The sequence below is a fragment of the Eurosta solidaginis genome, chromosome 5 (assembly GCF_040869045.1).
Source record: "Eurosta solidaginis isolate ZX-2024a chromosome 5, ASM4086904v1, whole genome shotgun sequence".
Taxonomy (NCBI): domain Eukaryota; kingdom Metazoa; phylum Arthropoda; class Insecta; order Diptera; family Tephritidae; genus Eurosta; species Eurosta solidaginis.
This window is the reverse complement of record NC_090323.1, coordinates 121,544,822-121,569,635: the sequence shown is the minus strand read 5'-3', so window position 1 is coordinate 121,569,635 and position 24,814 is coordinate 121,544,822. Positions and strand designations below refer to the sequence as shown.

Sequence of the window (24,814 nt, the reverse complement as noted above, 5' to 3'; positions counted from 1 at the left end):
ATTAAATCAAAGCCAATTTTTATTATTATTTTATTTTTGTTATTGCTGATTTATATACATATTTATTTTATTTTTTATTGTTATTATTATTTTTTTTTATTTAATTTTATTTTTTTTATATAGATATAGATTTTAGTGATCTTCGAAACTGGGCAACGTCAACTTTGTTTGGATTACTAAAATGATACCTATTGAAACGTTTGGCTGTTTTTTGCCTAACAGCAGTAGGATGTTTTGTATATAAATTAGGGTTGGTTAATTCTAATGATATATTTGCTCTGTTCAAATTTGCCTTGTTAATAGCTTTTTGTTTATTTAATTCAGCTCTATTTTTTATTTCTTCGCAATTTATATCTAGCTTGTTTATAAAATCGATTGGTCTTAAATTTATTGTTCGATGTATCGAATTATTATAAAAGGTAATTTCTTTCAAAACAAGTTCCTCTGCGTTTTCAATATTATCTAAGTTTTTCAAGATTCGAATATGCCCGAGAAGTGTGGAGCGTAATCGCTCAATATCGGAATTACCCGTATGAGAATGCGGCGTCGTAAAATGCGTATCAATGTAATTTTCTTGAAAGAATAATTTAATTAAAGCATTATTAAATTCAATATCCATTATTAATTTACATGGTTTACCTAAATGTGCAATTCTTTCCTCTAATTTCCATTCAATTGTTATCATATTTTTGTCAGTTAATTTATGGGCCTATCCCAGCTTAGTAAATTTATCTATTGTAGTAAGAAAATAGGATTTGTGAATATGAAATTTATCTAAGTTTATCACATCGTTTGGCTTCCCGGGAGTATACGTGTTTTCAAATTTTTTTTAATTGGGTTTCTATCGTATTTATTTTCAATACATGTTCCACAATTATTGCAGTATTTATTTACATACTTGAACAATTTAGGATTAAAATACAAGTCTATTAATTGGTCATAATTTTCATTTTTCCTTACGTGGGTATCATTAATAATATTCAGCAAAGTCTTCTCAGATTTTATATCAGTGGCTATTTTTGTACATTTAATAAAATTTAAACTATCGTTAACGGAAAAAAGCTCAAATAGCATTTTCTCTATTTGCTCATATTTATCATCGGAAGCTCGGAAAATATGCCAATAGTGCCTTTCTTAATTTCTCTTCTAAATAAATCATTCAAATAATACGAACTATTCAAATCATTTTCTGCGACATAAATTATTTTATATTTTCAGAATAGTAAATCAGTTTCTGTGTTCTTATTTTTTACTATTACTTACTTAATTGGCGCTTAACCGTCTAAACGGTTATGGCCGTCCAACAAGGCGCGCCAGTCGCTCCTTCGCTCCGCTAACCGGCGTCAATTGGTCACACCAAGGGAGTTTAAATCGTTTTCCACCTGGTCCTTCCAACGGAGTGGGGGCCGCCCTCGACCTCTGCTTCCATAGGCGGGTTCCGATAGAAACACTTTCTTGGCCGGAGCATCATCTTTCATTCGCATAACATGGCCTCGCCAGCGCAGCCGCTGCGTTTTAATTCGCTGGACTATGTTGATGCGTATAGCTCGTACAGCTCATCATTAAATCTTCTTCGGTACTCGCCATCGCCAAGGCGTAGATGTCCATAAATCTTTCGAAGAACTTTTCTCTCGAACACTCCCAAAGCCGCTTCATATGCTGTTGTCATGGTCCATGCTTCTACCCCATATAGCAGGACGGGTACGATAAGTGACTTGTAGAGTATGGTTTTCGTTCGCCGAGAGAGGACTTTACTTTTTAATTGCCTACCTAGTCCAAAGTAGCATTTATTGGCAAGATTGATTCTTCGCTGGATTTCAGTGCTGATGTTGTTGCTAGTGTTGATGCTGGTTCCCAAATAAACGAAGTCTTTTACTATTTCGAAATTATGGCTGCCAACAGTAGCGTGGTTGCCAAGGCGCATATGCGCTGACTCTTTGCTCGATGACAGCAGGTACTTCGTTTTGTCCTCATTCACCATCAAACCCATCTTTACCCCTTCTTTTTCCAGTTTAGAGTAAGCACAACTAACAGCGCGGGTGTTTAGGCCGATGATATCAATGTCATCAGCATATACCAGTAATTGCACGCTTTTATAGTATATTGTTCCAGTGCGTTTAAGTTCTGCAGCTAGTATTTTTTACTATCCTTATTTGATATTCCATATTTGATGATTCTATATTTATTCAATATCCTGTCCGAGATATGAAATTTATTACCTAGGTTTTCTTTCTCGCACTTAATTCTATTTACCGAATTTTGATAAAGTGGAACTCGACTTAAATAGTCAGCCACTTTATTCTCTTTACCCTTAAGAAATTCAATATCAAACTGAAACTCGTCCAGTAGTATCTTCCATCGAATTATTCTTGAGTTAGGGTCTTTCATCGAATACAACCATTTCAGTGGTTGGTGGTCAGTTTGTACTAAAAACTTTCTCCCGTAAAGGTATGGACGAAAGTATTTTATAGACCACACTATTGCCAGCAATTCCTTTTCCAGGGTTGAGTAGTTTTTTTTTTCATGTACATTAAGGGTTCGGCTAGGTTTACCCTCTTGACTCAGAACAGCTCCTGCTACATTGCTGGCATCAGTAGTTTAAATAAACTTTTTCTCGAAGTCTGGATAACTAAGTAGGGGCGGGTTCGTTCAAATATTTTTTAATTTTTGAAATTATTCTATGTAAAGCTGATCATGAGGATTTATTTTTGAGTCTTTTTTTAATACTTTATTACAGGGCTTTTATTTTTTTATTTTTTTTTTTTTTATTACAGGGCTGGCTATGAGAGAATAATTTTTTATAAATTTCCGGTAGTACCCGGTCAAGCCAAAAAAGGATTTTATATCTTTCACAGTTTTCGGAAGTTGTAAATTTTGTATTACATTAATTTTATGTGGTTATGATGTGACCCAAGAAATGGGTTTCTTTTGATAAGAATTTACACTTATCTATTTGCGCTTTCAAATTGTAATTATCGAGTCTTGTGAATATTTTTTGTAAACTTTCCATGTGCTCAGTAAGGGAAGTTGAGAAAACTAATATGTCGTCCATATAAATGATACAAATATTGTTAATAAAATCGTACAATACGCAATTCATCATCCTCAGAAACGTAGATGGTGCGTTTTTAGGCCAAACCGCATTCTAATAAATTCAAAATGCCCTTGAGATGATGAAAAGGCTGTCTTTTCTATATCATTTTCATCCATAAGTATCTGATGAAAACCTTTTGCAAGGTCTAAGGCAAAGTTTATGATCGAGCGCAATCGCATCGCTCGATGCGACGAGAAACGCTCCATCGCTTGTTACATTTTCGCTAGCGTTATCGCTGGCGATTGAGTATTTATAGTAGAGCGAAATCGCAAGCGATGGAATGCTCAACAATATAACTCAACCTCTTTTTATTCACGTTGTGGCAGTGTAGAGAAAGCAACATGCGTACATTAACTCGTAAAATTTTATTATTAGAAAATAGCTATTTTTTACGAAAAAAAATATTTAAAAAGACAAAAAAATATCTAGTGCATCCAATCGCGATTGTGGTAATCTGCATGGCGCAAATTCCACAAACACTGCTTGTCACGTACCTTTTCAATACAAACATCCATATTGTTTCGCTAATTTCGCTCAACTGAATCAAAATATTTTGGTTGCAAATTTTCGTCGCTTGTAATCGCTCAATTCGCTTTACGCTAAATCGCTTTGTCATAAACATCTCCATATGCACTAATATAATTTATCGCTAACAGCGATTCTCGTCGCATCGTGCGACGCGATTACGCTCGATCATAAACTTAGCCTAATGATGAAAAGTATTGCGCTCTACCCAACTTGTCAAATAATGATTCAATATTCGGAAGTGGGAACTTATCGTCTACCGTGATTTCGTTCAACTTTCTAAAATCAATGACTAAACGCCATTTTTTCTCGCTTGGAGAAGTTGATTTTTTTTTAACAATCCACAAGGGTGAATTATACGGCGACTTGGAATGTCTGATTATATTTTCTCTTAGCATTTCGTTTATTTGGCGATTTATTTCACTTTCTAAAATTTGAGGGTGCCTATAATTTTAACATAATGTAGGCTTATGCGATGTAGTAATTATTTTGTGTTTCACACAATCGGTTGCAGTCAAATTTAAGCCTTCAATGTAAAATGTTCTTTTATTTTTATAAAGGAATTTTTTAAACACTTTATATTCTTCTTCATTCAAATCAGGAGGAAATAGATTTGTAAATTCTGCAACTTCAGCCTTTTCTAAGTTGTTGATTTCCTCATACGCAGGATTAAAAGTAAGATAAAAAAGCGGAATATCATTATTATTAACTGTCATTATTTTGGTTTTGAAATTAATTATTGAGCCCATCGGGTATAAGACATTGATATCTAATATGCAATCAAATGTCTTATCAATAAAGTGGGTTAATTTAACATTGTTTCGTCTTTTGGATTAAACTCACTTGGCACATTTACAATTACTTCTTCTGTTATTATATTATTTCCTATTAGGGTATTTATGAAGATGGTTTTTTTCAGATTTCTTTTTACGCCTATATTAGAGAAAAAAACATAATTTCCTAGCGTTGTTGCAGCCCCACTATATACAAGGCACCTAGTTTTTATGTTATTTATTGTTAAAGAAATTATGGGTAATGTGGTTCCAGAGGCGGTAAATTTTGGGTGGTATTAATAGCTCCAATATCCACTGGTTCATGATATGGGACATTATTAAAACTTCTATTCTGATTTTGTTGTAGATCCATATTTGGATTTTGTAAATTATTATTATTTCCATTATAACTATCTGGATGGCCTCTTACAGGGGGAGATCTGTAGTTTTCGCCATTATTTATATTATTCTGAGCATAGTTATTTCCTCTATTACTGTTGTAATATTGATAATCATAATTGCGAAATCTGTTCCTGTTACGATTATTTGAATTTTGAAAATTTCTTTTAAAATTTGTATTCCCACTTGCAAAATTATTTCTATTTTGAGACTTATTCAGAGTAAAATTGTTATTATTAAACGATTTACTTTCGTTTGGAAAATGGCAATTATTTTGCAAATTATTATATGGAAAATTATGCACTTGTCTTCTATTCACTAATATTATGTCTTTTAGTATATTATTTTCTATGTAATATGTATATGCAGTATTTATTCAGCCCAATTCTAAACGAAAATTCCGTGCGAGTTTTTTCCCTTTTCCCATTGCTCGTATTCTAAATAAAAATTCCTTGTGAGTTTTTTCACTTCTCCCTTTCCTCCTATTCTGAACAATGTTCGAAAAAGCGGAAACCGGTTATGGGAGAAAAGTAGGTATTATGAATGTGAGGGAGAGGGAGATTTCTTTGCCATTTCATAGGAGTTTTTTCACTAGTTAAATTAAAGGGAATGCATCAAAATAGTTAAAGGAAATTGGTTATTTTAAGAAAAACACTTATTTGTACAAATTTGTGCTAAAATATGTATTTACGTTCTACCACAATATTCTCACTGCTAATACAACAACAACAACAACAACAACCAAAATATTCTTTATTTTAAGTCGAAAAGTATATCATAAGCAACGGAAGAGCTCTTCGCATATTTGATGCAGCCATTCAGAAATTGCACAAGGATTTTTTAAGAAGGCTTAAATAGATCTTAGCATATGGCGAAAGGCGAACTCAACTCGACTTGGCCGCCAGAAAATTGCATTGCAGAATGAATGCAGGCAACTCCGGCGGATTGGTGTTATCCCGCCGGTCTTCTTCTTATGCTCCTCTGTTGATGTTGCTGTGGCACCAATTCATTACTCATTTCAGTGAATACCACATGAAATACAATAATGTGCATTGTTTATACCTTATTTCTTAATTTCAATGGCAAAAAGTTTACATAAATATCAAATATCATCTTTTCATTATTGTCGGGAGTATACAACTTATCAGGTTCTAAGCTATATTTAATATTCATTTGGCTTAATATTTCTCTTAACTTATCGTGTAACACCTCTATGCTCTTAGCATCAACTTTCATTGCATCGCTTCTTAAATTAAAATAAGTTCTCTTTACTCCAAACTCTTCTACAAGGTTATTTAATAACGCCTCCCAACTTGGGTTGACTCAGTGCACGGACTTTTAAAAAGATAATGTTGGTAGATGAAAAATTAAAATAGTGGTAGAAGTTGGTAGATTTTGTTTTTTTCAAGAAAACCATAGCTACACTTTATATTTGTACAAAACAAATTCATATTTTATTGTAAAACAAATAAAGAACATTTAAAGGAAATAACACTTTAAAAAACAAGTAAACAAAACAAAAAAATTAATGTTAATTTGTATATATATAGCTCATGCCTATATGATACTTGCTTTTTTCTGTATTTTGAGCTTGAAATACTGAGAAAAATTTACCAATACGTCTCATTACAACAACAATTTAGAAGGTACCAGTATTTTTCTGCCACACTGGCATGTTATCGTTTACTTAAAGCTTTTTTATTTTCGTTCAAAATTATTCATTAATAACTGATGAAAATAGCGCAGGAAAATATTTGCGAGTAGATGACGAATACTTTCTTTCATAAAAAATTTATTTCTTGTATTGAATTTGTGCACAAATTTTTCAAAATAAAAACTAAATTTTCGACAAAAAAAAATTGTCAGAAAAAAACAAAACAAAATCTAGTGCCATATGGGTGTTATTAAATACATGGAACAAAATCACCTTCTACAAATTAAAATGTTTGTATAAAATCTTATTAATTCGATTGGAGGCTGAAATAAAGTCCGTCCGACACAATACTCTTTTACTTATTAATATTTGATTGGAAATGCTTGAAATTTTTAATCCATTACTTCATCTACTTACTATTCAAAAAACAAAATACAATTTTTCAAATTTAGAAAAATTAAAAAAAAAAATAACAATAATTATCATTAGAAAAAAATTATTGTTCTGGCCTTGAGCTCGAATCGAACCTTGAATCATTTATCAATAGGCCGATAAAAACAAAAACAATTGTTAATAAACCATGAGCACTTGGGAATGTCAAACAAAGTAATTGACAATAAACAAAAATGCAGCATTATCAGTGATTTGCACCAGATGGCACAACACTGAATAAATATAGTTGGTAAAAAGGAATAGAAGTAGCAAATTTGCCAGTCAAACAAACTACCGCTGTATAGCTAAATGGTTAGCGCAGCATGCCTAAAGCGTACTGATGATGAAGGCTTAGGCACCCTTCGAAATGGATCTATCTGCGCAGCTATGGCAGGTTGTCTGAAAAATTTTCTACTTACTATTCCAAAAACAAAATACAATTTTTCAAATTTAGAAAAAAAAAATAACAATAATTATCATTAGAAAAAATTATTGTTCTGATCTTGAGCTCGAATCGAACCTTGAATCATTTATCAATAGGCCGATAAAAACAAAAACAATTGTTTAATCCATTACGCTTGGCGGTTTTTATGTCGTTCAATATAGAGAACGATCTTTCTGCGGCTGCATAACTTTGAGGTAATATTGCTAAGGAGCACATTTATTCACTCAAATTTTCAAACAAATTTTCTTCAAAAACAGTCTTTTCAGTTCCCAATTTTATCCATCCTTCATCATATAATATCAACGATCGCCATTCGTTGTTAAGAATTTCCTTGGAAGTTATGTGAAATAGAAAAGCTTTAAGTAAGGGAACAATCGTTGTCATTTGACTATATTGAATATTTTTGCATCAAAATATTCCAAAAGGTGTAATTTTTCTTCTTCGAAATTGAATCGTTTCTTAATTTCCTTACAAAGGCAAATGTTGGTAGATTTTTTGGCTTTGGTGGTAGAAGTGGTAGAAAATGAAAATGGGCTAAAAAGTTGGTAGATCTACCAATAAAGTGGTAAAGTCCGTGCACTGGGTTGACTGGAGTTTCCACTACTCTTAAAGCTTTACCTTTTATCCATTGCTCAATACAAGTTGTAGAGTAACTAGATGTTCAGCAGGTGTCAACCAGGGATGATAAATGGATTTTTTCATTTTGTACCAAACGAGGAAAAAAATGTACCAAATCGTCCAAAAATGTACCAAAAGTCTTCGGATATGAATTTGAACCAAACTAAAGCTATATTCTGCTTCTTTATCTAAAAAATGTTTTTAGTCAGGAAACTTTCTAACACAAATTAAAGGTAGTATAACAGGGAAATATGATTTATGAAGAAATACTTTTCCAGTAAAAATAATAAAAGAAGTTTATCGATTGAGGCGTACAATTATATACATATAAAAAAACATTTCTCTATTGAGTACCAGTAAGGAATATAAAATTAATATTTAAAAAAATAACATCTACATTCAATGCAAAAACGTTTCATAAAAACATTTTAGGTTCAAAAGATTTAGATTCACGTATAAAAGTTGACAAATTGTCGCCTACATCTATACTAATAACTCATGTTTCAATGACTACATTAACTGTTCTTCTTCTTTGAGTTCTTTAAATACCTCAGTTGACAAAAAGCTTTTTTTCGTATCTATATTATGACAACTATTGTTAGTTGATTTCATCAAGTCTTTAGTTTTTATTAAATTCGAAACTGTGCTTGTATGAATTCTATTTCTACACTTAGATTTAATTAAATTTTGTATATAAAATATCCTTTCTACGTTTGTGGATGAGTGTGGAATCGACAATATGCCTTGAACTATTCTATAAACATTGGAAAACATTTGCGCATTCACTTTATTTTTAACTGATCTTAATTCTTCCCAAAAGCTGGATATATTTAAATTCATGAATTTTTTAAGGCTCTCATGCTCTGCTAAAGATATAAATTCAGAATTAATTTTTCCTATTTTATCAAATGCAGATTTCGGAAACGAGTGCATAACTAAAGGCACAATACTATTTGTATCACCACTTAAAATACTTTCTGGTGAAAGCTTTGCAGCCCACAACAAAATTCTAGCATTCAAATTTACTTTCTTTAATAAAGTACTACTTAGCACAGCTCTTAAATATGTGTACGTCATCTTTTTAGAAAAGGTTGTTTGATAGAATAATATCCACATTAACACCGCAGTAAACTTGATCTGTACCGAAATGTTCTTGAAAACTCTGAAAGTCTGCCCTCCTAAGGGGGCTGTTACAAAAATGATAGTTTACGTCTTTTAAAAATTATAAGAAATTATAACACGGTGGATTCCAGCTAAGTGCCGTTAAAGTAAAGTTTTATTTGAGCACATATATAGAAAATAGCGATGCGTTCCGGTATACGGTTAACAAAGGACTGTCAAGAATATTAAAGAGCAATGTTTCATATTAAAGTTATAATGAGAGAAATGAGTATACAGTTACATATTGTTGTTTGTTACATTTCGTTATAAAGGGTGTTTGGTACTGAGCGTAGTCGAACTACTTGGATATTCCAACAAAAATTTATCAATTTTATTGGGAAATACATCACAAGTGGCCATTGAAGCTAAATTTAAAATGTGACAAACACACATTAACTTGCAGATTTGGAACAACTTGCTTCAGCCTTGCTTGCACTGCTTTTTGCTCCCATCATAACCGAGCAATTGTTGGCCCTATTATTTGAGTTATTATTTTGTGTGCTTTAAATCTATTGATGCAAAATTTGTTCACAATTTTAGAATCAGTTATGCTATTTTTCATAAGCATATTTAAATGATCCATAATTGCAAATGGCAAATTGTGCTCGGCAACAAAACAACTTAACTATTTATTTTCTTCGAAAAATTTAAAAATTTTTTGTACATTCAGAGCTGCTTTGCAAATGACTTGAGTAGTGCATGTTTCTGAAACATGTCCTAGTAACCATCGCCGTTTGTAAACTCACAATTTTTCTCTAATATCAATTACAAAAACATTGTATAAAGCAATATGAGCAAAGCTCGCTAATTAAATACATATGATGATGTTACTTTTGTTTAAACAAATTTGCTGACATAAGAAAAGAATCGAAGGTAAATATTTCAAAGTTTTATTGCAAAGAAGAAATATTCGAATCGATCCATCCGTTTTGAATTTATAGCTGTGTAAAGAAAAATGTTATGATTTTTTACTACAAAAGTGGAGTTTTTTTAGACTTTTTTAGAATTTTTCTCTCCGTCAGAATAATCCTCGTACCTCAAGGAATATTCTAAAAAAAAGGATTTGCGAAATCGGTTCAACCGTTCCCGAGATTTGCGCTTACAACGTAGTTCAGCGACTTATTAAACGGGTTTATTCAGCTTCACTCTGTGTAGCGAGCGGCCGGCCAGCCGTTGTGAACGAATTTCCCGATGACAATGCAATAATAAGAAAAAACACTGCGATATGTGGCGCATGGATCGAAATATTTCAAAAAATCGTAAATGTGGTCCGATTTGGCTCAGGATAATTTTATAAATGACAATCGAAAGCCATATATGTTGTACTCTACGACACGAAATATTGATCCAATTATTTGGCTAATATAGAACATATACTGTAGTGTAAACAGCCAACAATTGCAATGCCAAACGGGTAAACCTCTTAATGTGCCACCCTGTGACAAAATGAGTCCAACCTTTAATCAACACAAAGCGGCGCGGTTTCTAATTGTTTCTGATAGCGCAATTCCCACGATTTAATACAGATGTGTGTGCACCGCGCGACTAAACCAAATTTGCATTTAGGCAAATTTGCTGATACTGCAATTCCCACAGACGACACAAATCAACGCAAATATGAAGGTACATATTTGTGTCGATTTGTATGTAGATATGTTAGTATGTAAAGTTTAAAGTAAGTATGTATGTAAGAATAGGTTTAGAATAATTTAGTATAAATAAACTGACAATATTTGAATAAAGGCAATTCATACTTAAAGTTCAAACACACATCTTTTATACACACCTTTTATAATACAAGGTTAATCAAATATACCCCAGAAAACATTTACGCTTGAGTCACATTGGATTTCGTCGAAGGCTGGAGTAAAGTAAAATGCAGAGCCGAGAAAGCACCTATTTCGTTTCTAAATGAATACAAGGACTTTTTTGGTGGTATTTGGTTCAGACGTATAAACACAGTATGACAGAGGTTTACCTAGTTATAATATTGAAGGTGACAGGCGTAGATTCGCTAAATAACGTCCATCCGCTGGAACCGGTGGACAGTGTATCTGTTAACGGGCATCATATCGCTGCTGGTGTAATCGGTAAACGGTGACTGGTTTACAGCGAACTACTATCCTGTCGAACAGTAGAGGGGGTTAAGATCGTTGGAAAGGCGACTGGTGATGACGAATCAGCAGACGTGGGTGATGGGTTTGGTGAGTCGGCGAGGCGCGATCTAAAGCAAGTTGTTTCTACATAAGTATAAATCAATACTAACAGTTTAAGAATTTCGCGCACTCGCACTGTCGCGTCTGCAATTATCTGTGCACTCTCGTTCGCTCGCTGATCGCTGCTACAGTGGGCCGTATGTAGTGGTAACTATTTGATGTGAGGTTGTAATGCTAATGAATTCTTTTGATGCTACTAAAAGTGACATTGCAACATTAAACTCAAGTCTCAAGCATTGTTTCTGAACAGTGCCCCAACTTGAGAGTCATAGGGTTCTCAACCGAAAAGACACTTTTCTATATGACAAAAAATTTCTTTTCCTAAAATGAGAAAACGATAAACAAAACAGAACGGGTGGCAAAATTCTTGTTTCGCCTTTTCAATTGCTTTATTTATTTATTTCTTATAGCTTATACCAAGCCTAGCTTATACCTATATATAGTAATTATAATATAATCTAATTAAAGTTATTGACTGCCCAAATGGAGTGAGTGATTGGTAGCAGACAATTGACACTAATGCAAGAATTGTACCAGTTGTATCTGACACTGTTCACGTACATATTTTAGGTGCGACGGCAACATCTGAACGGCAATGCCCTAATTTGGTTGAGTGATGCGTTACAGTATGAGCATAGGTTACTTTTTGTATACGTTGGAAATCATGCTATTGGTGATTCGGAAGTTTGCTCTAGAATGGTAGTGCTCTACAGTAATTGCCATTTGTTTAAATTCCCTTTTGTAATTTATTGTAGAACTTTAGTCCTTTATAGTACAAATTACGCTTGTCGGCTTCTGTTCTATAAGCAGGTTAAGTCGTCTTTGGTGTGAGGGCTTAGCCGAACTCCATAGCGCCCGACTATGAGGCGGAGCTGTTTAGGACTGACATCTACGCCGTTTCGCCTCATAGGAGGGCGGCGGAATGTCGGTGACCAAGAACTGCCAACCCCCTAATCCCGGGTGTTATGCGGACCGTGCCTATTGGACGATTTGCAGCCAGGGGATAAATTCGGCTGTATTCGAACGGAGCCTTCCCGATACCGGGCCACCTCGGGAAGTATTGATGGCCTTAACACAGTAAGGGACACTGCTGTGGTGGACAGTTCTTTCCCCGTATATAATACTAGACCGCTGAGCCCGCATTGTCGGGCAGGTGGTCGTACGACCCAGATGAGCGAATCATTACCTAATTGTAATAAAGACGATGATAAGAGGACTGAGTCGCAAGCCAAGGACGACAAATACGCATTAAGCGATGCGTCGGACTCGGGGAGCGAGAGTAGTCCTGATTCAATGAACTCCGTGTTGGAGAACCACACAAATTAAAAGGGAGTAGAAGAGTGGAGAAGGGTACGGAGCAGAGGAAGTAAAAGAGCTCTCGCAGTACCGTGCAGAACTAAGAATTGTACAACGCTTGGGAGCAGTGGTCGACCCAACAGAAGTGGAGATCGAGCGCTTGGAATGGGCCCATGAGACGGTAGAAGTAGGTCGAAGGCAGTTCAAGAGATTTGCTGCGAGAAACCCTCGGTTCTGCAACCGGTACGAGGAGGAAGAAGCGACGAATGGCAGAATGAAGAGGCAACGTTCGGCGGAAGGCGACAAGCCTGCTTTCAAGAGGCAGAACGAACCCAGTCCCAGAGCCGCGAGGCAGGTCAGTCGCATAGACAAAACAAGTAGGCCCAAATCTGTAAGACAGATGGACCCCAATAGCGAGGTAGCAACTACTTCGAAAGCTGCGAGTCAGAGGGAAGTTCCAACTACGGAAGTAGGAGATAAGCCAAAGGGAGATAATGCTAAGACTCCGGCTTTCTCGGAGGTGCCAGAGGGAGATAACACTAAGACCCCGGCTTTCCCCGAGAAGATGAGTGATGTGACAAAGCAGTCACTGACTGTGGCGATGGTTGATCGTGGCAGACCTTTCGGACAGATGACTACTGAAAGGTGGAGATCTGTAGTAAATGAGCTTATTAGCTTAATACTTAAGATGATGCGGGAACAACTAAGTAAGCCCCTTTCAATCTTTGATTCGGGGGGATATAATGGTGTGAAGATGATAGTGTGCGACAACATCTCGAGCTTGCGGTCGCTGGAAGAAGTGGTTCCAAACCTCCAAAGGCAAGGCACGAACGCGTGGTCTGAGGTGGTGGATAAAGCGCAAATCCCCACGGTACCAAAAGTTAAGGTACGGATACCATGCGCGATGAAATCGGAGGATACACTGCGATTGCAGGATCAGAATCCGAACATACCGACACAGGATTGGAAGGTACTTACTGTATCTCGGCCTACGGAGTTAGGTCAGTTCTACATCTTCCAAATAAACAAGCAGGCGGAGGATATATTGTACACGCTTGGCAAAATGTCCTTTGGCATAGGCAAAATTTACATGCGACTCAGGAAAAGAAGTCCCGAGGATAAAAATTCTAACACGCTACAGGTAGTCGAAGTCGAAAAGCACCTCAAAAGCCTAAGAGAAAAAAGACAGGTGGAGGTAGCCGACGTCATCCCGAAGGTGTCAGAAGAGGACCATCCGCCAAATGGTGCTGTGACTCGCACAGAGTAACACCCGGCACAACAGTTACGAGAGGCTGAAGGGGGCCTCGAATACTCTAAACCAAAAGCACAAGGGGAGGACGACGACGTCACGACGAAGGTGCTGGAGGGGGAAAACAGCCCAATGGTGCTGCGAGTCCTACAGATAAACCTCCAACACAGTAAAGTGGCGTCGAGCGAACTCCTCCTAACCCTTGAGGAGGGTTCGTTTGACGTGGCGCTGATCCAGGAGCCATGGCTCTCATCGCGCGGGTTTGGCGTTTACTACGCGCAAACGGAAGGACGGGTGCGAGCTGCAGTAATGGTAAGGAAACAGCTGCATTCATATATGCTGCCTAATTACACTGCTGAGGACCTCGTATTGAGGGCCGTTGAGCAAAAAAATAAGCAGGGATTTATCCTAGCATCCTGCTACATCGCCCATGCTGTGGAGGTTCCACCGATGGAGTGCAAAAGGCTAGTACAGGAGGAAGGGCGCAAAGGGCGGTTGGTCATAGACGCAGATGCAAATGCGCACCACAATGAGTAAAGAGGAGCAGATACGAACGAGAGAGGCGAATCTCTATTTTGTTACATCCTGCAAACCAATTTGCAGATAGCCAACAGGGGAAATGTCCCTACACCCAGATAAATAACATTGGTTAAATCTAACAATTTCCATGGTTAATTTTACTACAATGGAAATTGTTGTTGCAAAAATGCTCAGCTAACTGCAAACGTTGGTCAAATTAACAATTTTTTTTCGGTTAGTGCATACTCTGTATAATTTGTTGTTGTAATTTAAACAATTTTATGTTGTTATATTAACTATTAGAAAAAGTTAAATTTTTCTTTATATGTTGTTGTTTTTTTCTTACCAATAAATATAGTAGAATTAACCAATTCAAAAATTGTTGCTTTCTTCGCTTACTATTTCGTCTGTAAAACTAACCGACGTAAATCGTATTTTTTCTAATGTTATTTTGTTAGTGTGATTTAACTGATCTTATTTGGTTAATTTTACTATGAAATTATTCATTTCAAAAAATCGTTAAACCAACCACAAACTTTGGTTAATTGTACCAGTACCAATCGGTTAAAATATTTCTCCCTGAAATTGTTGTTGCTTTTTAACTATTTTAATAGGTTATTTGGACAATGGAAAATTGTGTAACTACTATTGTGTTAAAGTAACCATTGATACAGCAGTTAAAAGGTAAGCGACAGCAATAATAGAAGCCGACGCTCATTGCAATCAGTTCGTTGAAAACTTTGAGGAAGCCGGTCGTGCGTGAGTATTGTGTGCAAAATTACAAAAATGGAAAATATTTTAGAATCTCCTGAAAAGGACGGACTAGAATCTTTATTAGAAACTTGGGGATTCAGCGACATTTTACAAAATTTACAAGGTAAGTTTATTAATAATTAGTTTTGTAAATTAACAAATATGCTGTTGAAACTGCGTCATGCAAGCATTCCGTTATTTGGCTTTGGTTGTGTTGTTGCTTTTATTGCTCACATAAAAAGTGTGGAAATAATTACATGCATCGATTGTAGTTTGTAAAAGAAATAATTAAAACTTATTAAATGTGTAATATTTTCACTAATTGTAGATGAATTTATTACACTTAAACGGCTAAGATATTTGGAAGAGCAGGACTTGACATACTTATTCCGGGAACGTAAATTAGGAGAAAAAGTGGAGTTTCGTTTCAAGCTTCAGCAATGGAAAATCGCAAATGTAAGTACAAACATAAAATTAGAATTTTATTTGGTAAACAAAGTAAAACTTTTTTTATTTAAGGGATATGCTGATGTTAAAGCCTGCGATACAATATCTGTTGATACGACTTTCCTGGAAGACATTGAAAATTCACCATATTTAAACTGCAGCCAATCAACAAGCACTTCTTCAAAAGTTATCAACGATCCTCATGGGTACCGCGGCTCCATTGTAAGTATGTAAATATCTTCAGTGTATAATACCCACAATAGAGACACATTCAATTATATGTAAAAAAAATAACGTAGATGAGAAACAGTGTGTTGAGTTCTAAAAATTGTGTCTCTTGGTTAAAATATTTTAATTTATTTTCAAAATATAGAATATTCAATCAGTATTGGCAAGTCATCCAAATGGATACTATGTCAATCAGACTTACAAAGCCACTGGAAAACTGAACGACGCAGCACGTAAAATTCTAATAGATTCTATAATAACTTGGCACTTAAAACATAAAATAAAAATTGGCAGAAAAGAATTTGAGCATATATCTATTCAAATTGAAGGAACATTCAATGACGACAAGGTTTGTCTTTTATTTAAAACTATATTTTTAATGTTTTGCTTATTTTCATTTGGATATTTTCTACATAGGCAATATACTTTAATTTAATTGGATCGCGGCCTTCAGGAAGATTGTATGACAAATATTATAATAATGCAAAACGCTTAAAGAGAACGGGTGAACTTGTTTATGAGAGAAACAATATAGGTGGTGAATCCCCAAAAGCTGATATTTCAAACTGTGGAGAAGAAACAGGTATATTGAAGTCGAATTTTTCTACGTTTTATGTGTACTATTATAAACCTTTTTTGATTTATTCATCAGAAATTGCCAAGGCTCAAGATTGGCTAAAAATTTTTACGGAGCCGTGGAATGAGGTGCAGGAAAATTGGCGGACGTGTTTCAAAAAACGAAGACAAGAAATTTTAAGCACAAACGGTACACAAAGCAGCACTATTAACGTCTTACAAAATTGGAAGCTCTTTTCACATTCATTGGGGTATAATCTGGTAAGTATAGTGCTTATCATAATTATAGGGCACCTGGTATTGAAATGCTTTAACCACTTCTGCCATAAATAATTTTGGGTTTTTGATTTGAAATATTTGAAAAAAAAAATTTAGTGTTTTTCAAACCAAAACCAAAAAATGAAAATCACATACTAAAACATGTCAATACTATATACTTGTACGAATTACAATAATACAATATATATTAACAGCATCAATACTATCTATTTTTAGATTCAAATCGATTTTAGTTACTTACATCCACATTCGACATCTATCGTCGATAAATGGAAAACCTTTAATCTCAAGATTATCCCATTGCTAAATGCAAAGTTGACGGATCCGGCGCACTTGCAACAATTGGAAACAATAAAATCACAAGATAAAGGTTTGTCAGCGCATTTCCTCAAACATTTATTTATTTGTACATTTATTTATATGTATTTCTATACTGTTTTTAAACATATACATAGGTTCAGAACAGCTCATTGCACTACTGCTACATGTTTTGCTACGTCCAACAATAAAACGAAAAGCAAATACCACAAGAAAGATTTACCGGTCCACTATCAAAGATTCGCAAATGTCATTTATTCTTCATGTTGTTACGGCAAATGATGTTGAAAACTGTTTAAACAAGCTGAAGACTTCTCTCTTTGATCGCGGTGAGACCTTACAACCAATAATTATTGCAGTTGGCTATAATTTATGTGACGCTAAGTTTTATGTTTACTTTGATGAAATCAAGTATGAGATGCCTTGTTTTTTAAGTGCGTTTGATACGTGTTTTAAGACATTTCATGTGCTGAATTTAAAATACCCCAGTGATAGCTTAGAATTTTGGTTGTTTGTTCAAAAGTATTTTTGTTCGATAAATTTAGAAGACGACAAGGCATCTCCAAATGTACTGTGTTTAATTAACGATCTTAAATAGTATGATAAGAAAACTTTGTTAATAAGCGTACATATATGTATGTGCATATGTATAATAATTCAATATGGTATCGTGCTTTTTGTGTGAACAAGTTTTTCAAAATGTGGATTTTCTTGCAATTCACTTTAAAGTTTTACATAATTTGACATCTTCAAGCACCTTCTTTTGTGTACATTGTAGTCACCATTTTGAGGGGCTAAAGCCCCCTGTGCATCAAGCACAAAATTGAATGTTTTTCTGAACACTTCCAGTCATACTTGATTTCACTGAAAGAAAGTAATTTTACAATTCTACAGCCGTCCGAATTTTACAAGTCACCTTTACATATAAATCGTTCTCCAAATGGAAATTTATATATAAGACCGAAATTCTATTAATACAATTGGGCAATTCACGACAGTCTGCATATAAAGTTATCTGTTTTAAAAATTATTTCTCTCCAGTGTATTTTGGTTTTATAAACTGTGTTCAAAATATAAACACATAAACAGATAACCTGATAAGCAGGCTTTCGTGAATACACCAAATATATGTTTGTACACATATATATATATATATATTCTAGTAAAAAAACATGTTTAGGCTAAGAAAAATTAATGACCTCTTTAAGGAAAATTGAGGCATAGGTGCTTTAAACACATTCTATCCTCAAAATTCAAGTAATTTTTTAAAATATGTTTTGCAAAAATGTTCATGCAAACGGTATGTAATTTTCGTAAAGACTGTTATGGATAATTAAAAATACGCTTTAAAAGCTTTTACTACGCTGTATATTTTTTTAGAAGTTAAGTATGTTTACTTTTTCTGGAGAAAATTTTATGTATATTTATTCATACTATATGAACCTATTTATTAATATAAAGTTCTCGGAGAAAGAGATTTCTGAATAAATAAAATTTAAGTATGGCACTGAAAACTTGTGATTAAAACGATGTTAAAAAAAAAGAATGCTTGAAGAGGTTTAGAATAGATTCTGCTTTAACCTTATTTTTGGTTTTTTTTAACTGAACGTACACATATTCATTTATGTTTAAAACGTTATCTAAAAGACTGTTATGGTTAACTTAAGAAGAGCGGAAAAGGCTTGAACATTGTAACTTTTTGTGAATTATTTTTATTATTATATATTTAAAAGAAATAAATAAGTTTTCGTGAATAAAATATAAATTGTATGTTTTAATCTTTACAACGTTGATATCTAAATTAAAGTAGATACGTAGCCACAAAAATTTAAATGTTTATTTTAACTATTCTACAAAAACTTTAATGTATCTAAAGGTGTGGTAGTACTAAACTATTAAAATTGTTATCACACAATTTATATTGTAGGACTACAATATAAATAGTAGGACTACAATATAAAAAGTACTATGAAAATTTTTATCGTTTAGTACTATGTACCACAATTTTTGTAACAATACAATTTTTATAGTAACTTAACAGTAAAAATAGTTAATTCTACAAATTTTGTGGTTATATTACAATTTCTACACTACTTTTTACCAACTTTTGTGGTTAGATGGAAATAACTATTAATGTAAGTTAATTTCACCAATTTTTATAGGTTGGAGCCATACGAACCTACTTTTATGGTTAGGTCAACCAACTTCACATGGTTAAATATCAACCGTTTCTTTTTGGTAAAATTAACAATTTTTAACCACGACTTCAGTAAAGGTTTTTAACTATTTTCTATTGGTTGGTTTCACCAATATTTATAGGTTGGAGCCGTTTTAACATAGTTTTTCGGTTAGTTTTACCAATAAAATTTTTTGAGTGTATATACATTGGTCCAACATCCAGCAATGTTCTGGATATTACATTGAGCTCCGAGCGTGATATATCAAGGTATGATTGGACGGTTCTTGATAGACCATCCTTCTCCGACCATGCGTATAGCTTTAAAAACCCTAGGTCGACGAACTGGACTAAATTTCAGAAACAGGTAGAAACAAAACTGCGACAACCCAACGAGGCTGCCAATGTGGAGGAAGTGGAGGAGTCGAATGAATTCCTAACAAAGACTCTTATAACTGCGTATAACAAAGCTTGCCCTCTAAGAAGATTCAGAGGAAAAGCAAAGCCGCCATGGTGGAGCAATGAGCTGAGTCTTCTACGAAGCCAGGTAAAAGAAATGTTTAAGCTCGCAAAGACCGCGGAAAGCGAAGCGTGACGGGACGAGTACAGGGATCTACTGAGGATCTAGAAGCGTGAAATTTCCAGGGCGAAGAGAATCTCACGGAAAAGTTTATGTACGGACATAGAGTGCTCCAGGGAAACAGCACGCTTGAAAAAAGTCCTAGCAAGTGGAAACATAGTCCAGGGACTAATAAAGAAAGAGAACGGGGAATGGTCACGTAATAGAGAGGAATCCCTTGAGGTGCTTTTCGACACACACATCGGGAGACGGTTTAGAAGAGCCAGCAGACATCACTCACACTTCGATCACGGAGCGGGTAGTACCGGGCTTGGTGACCGATACCAAGATCGAATGGGCAGTAAAGTCGTTTTCTGAGTTTAAATCGCCGGGCCCAGATGGTATATTCCCGGACATGCTACAAGTTTCAAGTAGAGCGGTCGTGGAATGGCTTAAAATAATATTCAATGGGTGCATAAGACTGAAGCATGTACCGCACTCTTGGAGAACTGCTCGTGTAGCTTTCCTACCAAAGGTGGGAAAGATCGGTCACGTGTATCCCAAAGACTATAGACCCATTAGCTTAACAGATTTTCTGCTCAAAACCTTTGACAGGCTGATAGATGTGTACATAAAGTCCAACGTGGATGAAAAGCTGCTCTCCACAACACAGCATGCGTACACCAAAGGCAAGTCGGTAGACACCGCATTGCATAGGGTGGTAATAAGCATAGAGAAATCCCTGGAATATAAGGAGTATGCTCTAGGAGTCTTCTTGGACATTGCCGGGGCTTTCAATAATGTTTCTAAATGGGCGATTATGGATGGTCTTAATTACATTAAAGTACATCCAGCCTTAACCAGATGGATCGGCTGCATGTTAAATTGCAGGAAGATTACATCACAATGGGGATTGTACGAGGCCACGCAATCAGTGGACAGGGGCACGCCACAGGGGGGGTTAGGTTAGGTTAGGTTGAACTGGGCGGTCCATGAGGAGCTCACATAGACTGATTGAGTCCGTAGTGTTACCAGAAGTATGTTTTAACGAAAAAACTGAAAACCCCTATCAAAAACCAGGACCTATGTTATAAAATAACTCCGTCTTCCTGGCAAATACTAGAAGCTTCAATTGCTGCTTCTAGATCTGACAGCTCTATCACTCCTAATAGCTGGAGTCCTAGCCTGGAAAGTGCAGGGCACGAGCACAGAACGTGCTGGATCGTTTCCACCTCTAAACCCCACTTCCATCCACTGACCAAGCCTAATTTAAAGGCATGTGACGCCAGAAGGCAGTATCCAGTCAGAATACCCGTCAAGAGCTACAGTTCTCTCTTTTTAATGATAGAAGCAACTTTGTTAGTCTAAGGTTGTAAGACCTACACATAATCTTCGACACTTTACAGCCTCGTGCTTGAACCCACGCCTTTCCCGCTTGGTCGACCATGTGCACCTCTCGCCTTCGCTTAATCTCGCCCAGTCTAATTGGGACGTCTACGGAGCAAGCTTCAAGAGGTGCGCCCTTTTTAGCTAGTTCGTCCGCTTTTTCATTCCCGTCTATTCCCATATGCGCAGGGAGGGGTGCTATCACCTCTGCTGTGGACGCTGGTCATCAACCAACTGCTCAGGCGATTCGATGAGGGGCCCGAAAAACTTACGGCTTACGCAGATGACGTTGCAATTGTCATAAGTGGAAAGTAACTTACAACGATTAGTTCTTTGATGGATCGGGCGCTTTGGGATATTCATACCTGGGCATCTAATGTCGGGTTGAAAGTCAATGCGGAGAAGACGGATATGGTCTTATAAAGAGGTACAAGGTCCCAAATTGGACCAGGCCTAAGTTAGGAGGGGTGACCTTACAGGAGAAACCTTGCACAAAATATCTAGGAATCATCCTAGACAGTAAGCTGTCATGGAAGCTCAACGTGGAGGAGGGGTTGAAGGCCTCAACGGCACTTTATGCATGTAAAAGAATGCTGGGGTGTACGTGGGGCCTATCGCCCTCTCTTTCTCATTGGGTTTTTACAGCGATTGTAAGCCCTACTCTATACTATGGAGTTCTTGTTTGGTGGAAAGCCACACAAAAAACAACATACCTCAAAAAATTATAGGGGGTATGCAGACTATCGATGATTAGCATTACGGGAGCCATGAAAACAAGCCCGAAGGCTGCACTGTATGCCATTCTGCACATTCCACCTGTAGACCTGGTAGCAAAGAACATAGTATTAACAACTGCAACCAGGCTCGATGCCTCGAGGCAGCTTGAACACCGGCCATATGGCCATAGTAGTATAGCGTCATCAATCACAAGATGAACAGACTACCTGATTCCCTATCTGCGCTTCGAGGGAGATCTTAAGGCCACAATAGAGGTGGACGGTTGGCGCAAGGGTGCGCAAATGGCGGACGAGCGATACATGTGTACACAGATTAAGGCAATAATCTTGCATATCACAGCATCTAAATACATGTTAGAGTGTAAGCAGTCCCTGGAGAGAATCGGGACAGGGAAAATTATACATCTATATTGGCTCCCAGGGCATATGGGAATAGATGGGAATGAAAAAGCGGATGAACTAGCTAAAATAGGCGCATCCCTTGAAGCTTGCTCCGTAAACGTCCCAAATAGACTGGGCGAGATTAAGCGAAGGCGAGAGGTGCACATTATCGACCAAGCGGGAAAGGCGTGGGTTCAAGCGCGGGGCTGTAAAGTTTCGAGGATTATGTGTAGGTCTTACAACCTTAGACTAACAAAGTTGCTTATATAATTAAAAATAGAGGACTGTAGAATCATGACGGGTATTCTGACTGGACACTGCCTTCTAGCGTCACATGCCTTAAAATTGGGCTTAGTCAGTGATAGCAGATGTAGGAAGTACGGGTTGGAGGAGGACCGATCGAGCACGTTCTATGCTCGTGCCCTGAACTTGCCAGGCTAAGACTCCAGCTATTAGGAGTGATACAGCTGTCCGACCTAGAAGCAGCAAGTGGCTTAAGTCCTAGGAAGCTTCTAGTATTTGCCAAGAGGACGGAGTTATTTTATAACATAGGTCCTGGTTTTTGATAGGCTTTTTCAGTTTGGTAGTTAAAACAAATTTATGGTAACATTACGGACTCAATCAGTCTATGTGAGGTCCTCATGGACCGGCCAGTTCAACCTAACCTAACCTAAGCAAGTTAAGAAAATCATTTCTTCTTCTTGTATTTACGGAATGAACATTTCTTACATAATTTATGCTACTTTTTAAATAATCAGGCAAGTTGCCATGGATGTGCCTATTCAATTTCGACTACGAAAAAGGATACAGCAGTAAACGGGTGCTAGTGGAGGAGAATAGCAAATACCACCAAAATCGGAGATTGATGGAGATTTTGGGACAAACAAATTGTGCGTTGTAGAGGCAGCAAATAAATCAGCACCAAGTATACTTATAGGAAAAACCCTGGCAATGCAAAAAAAGACGGACGTATTCAGGTAAGAGTACTCAATGAGTTCAAGTCCCCACTCAAACTGACCAAAGGACTATATTGGGAAGATTCCAAGAGGCTGAAGTAGTTATTATCTGTGAACAGCTCCAGGAAAACGTTTCAACTAACAAGATTAAGCCTTAAAATGACATCCCGGCATGGATGGAGGGCCAGAGGAATACTATCAGCGTAAGGCAAAACAACTGCTCCTAAAGTACGTAAACATATTTGACCAAGATGGCTCCAAACCAGGCCGCACCAACATTGTGAAACACCAAATAGACACTGGAGATGCGAAGCCGATCCGTCAAGCTCCTCGTAGTGTTCCACTGGCCAAGCGGGAAGTTGTTAGTCAAATTATGTAATAAATGAGCGACAGCGGCGTTTTTGAACCATCAGTTAGTCCAAGCTCACCTTTGGTACTTGTGAAGAAGAACGATGGAAAAATGAGGTTTTGCGTGGACCACCGCAAGTTGAACGACGTCACTAAAATGGATAGCTACCCATTGCCAAGAGTCGGCAATACTCTGGACTCGTTATCTGGCACGAAATGGTTTTCCACACTGGACTTGAAAAGCGGCTACTGGCAAGTGGAGGCGAAGGAGGAGGGAAAAGAGAAAACAGTTTTCAGTGTCGGAGATGGTCTTTGGCAGTTTACAGTGATGCCTTTTGGACTTTGTAATGCACCAGCTACTTTTGAGAGACTCCTGGATCAGGTATTGAAAGAACTACATTGGAAAACATGCTTGGTCTACCTGGACGACATCATAGTATTGGGAAAGAACTTTGATGCACATCTTAAGAATTTGGAAGAAGTTTTCCAGAGAATAGCTGGCGCTGGTCTGAAACTAAGTCCCAAAAAGTGTTCACTGTTTAAAAAGGAAGCAAGTTATTTGGGTCACAAGGTAACGGCATAAGGCATCTGCACTGCGAATGAAAATCTAGAAGCTGTAAAGGATTGACCAAGAACGCAGAACCTGCATGAATTATGAAGTTTCCTTGGGCTGTGCACATATTACCGCCGATTTGTACCAAACTGCCAGCGTAGCCCATAGCATTCACGAGCTTACAAGAAAAAATAAAGCTTTTGAATGGAAGGAGCAAAAAGTGCCTCTCCAAACATTGAAAGAGCGTTTGTGCACTGGCCCAATGTTGGCATATCTGATTCCAGGAGCAACGTTTATTCTAGATACAGATGCGAGTGGATATGCTATAGGAGACGTTTTGTCACAACTGGTCGATGGGCAGGAGAAGGTAGTTGCCTATTACATCCGATCAATGGGAAAACCAGAAAGAAACTATTGCGTTACACGAAGAGAGCTGTTGGCATTGGTAGAGTGCATTGAACATTTTCGCAAGTACCTCTATGGGCATATCAGCTAGTAGCCTTTGTCGCTTCTGTGATGTCGAAGATGAGTCTGCAGAACACATCCTGAAGGAGTGTGAGGCAGTCGCGAGACGAAGACTTAGAATCCTAGGATCATCCAAACTAGGAAATAGTCACATACACTCTCTGAAGCCGGGAACCATTCTGGATTTTCTGAGGGAACTCGGCTTGGATGAAGTGTTGTAAAGAGAATTGAGGGCACAATAGACCAATAGGTCGCAGTGCTTAACCTCACA

At 36.6% G+C, this 24,814-nt stretch overlaps 2 protein-coding genes across 3 annotated transcripts in view; one reads left to right on the top strand and one right to left on the bottom strand.

Moving 5' to 3' along the window:
* The window catches only part of mus312 (mutagen-sensitive 312), a 554,297-nt gene that overhangs the window by 348,687 nt on the left and 180,796 nt on the right, over nucleotides 1-24,814 (bottom strand). The window lies entirely within an intron of this gene.
* On the top strand, nucleotides 15,161-16,897 carry LOC137252868 (uncharacterized). The gene is made up of 7 exons (XM_067788985.1): nucleotides 15,161-15,258; nucleotides 15,463-15,590; nucleotides 15,654-15,803; nucleotides 15,955-16,158; nucleotides 16,227-16,392; nucleotides 16,462-16,646; nucleotides 16,859-16,897. The coding sequence occupies exons 1-7, from the start codon at nucleotides 15,168-15,170 to the stop codon at nucleotides 16,895-16,897; spliced, it is 963 nt and encodes a 320-aa protein (XP_067645086.1). The 5' UTR covers nucleotides 15,161-15,167.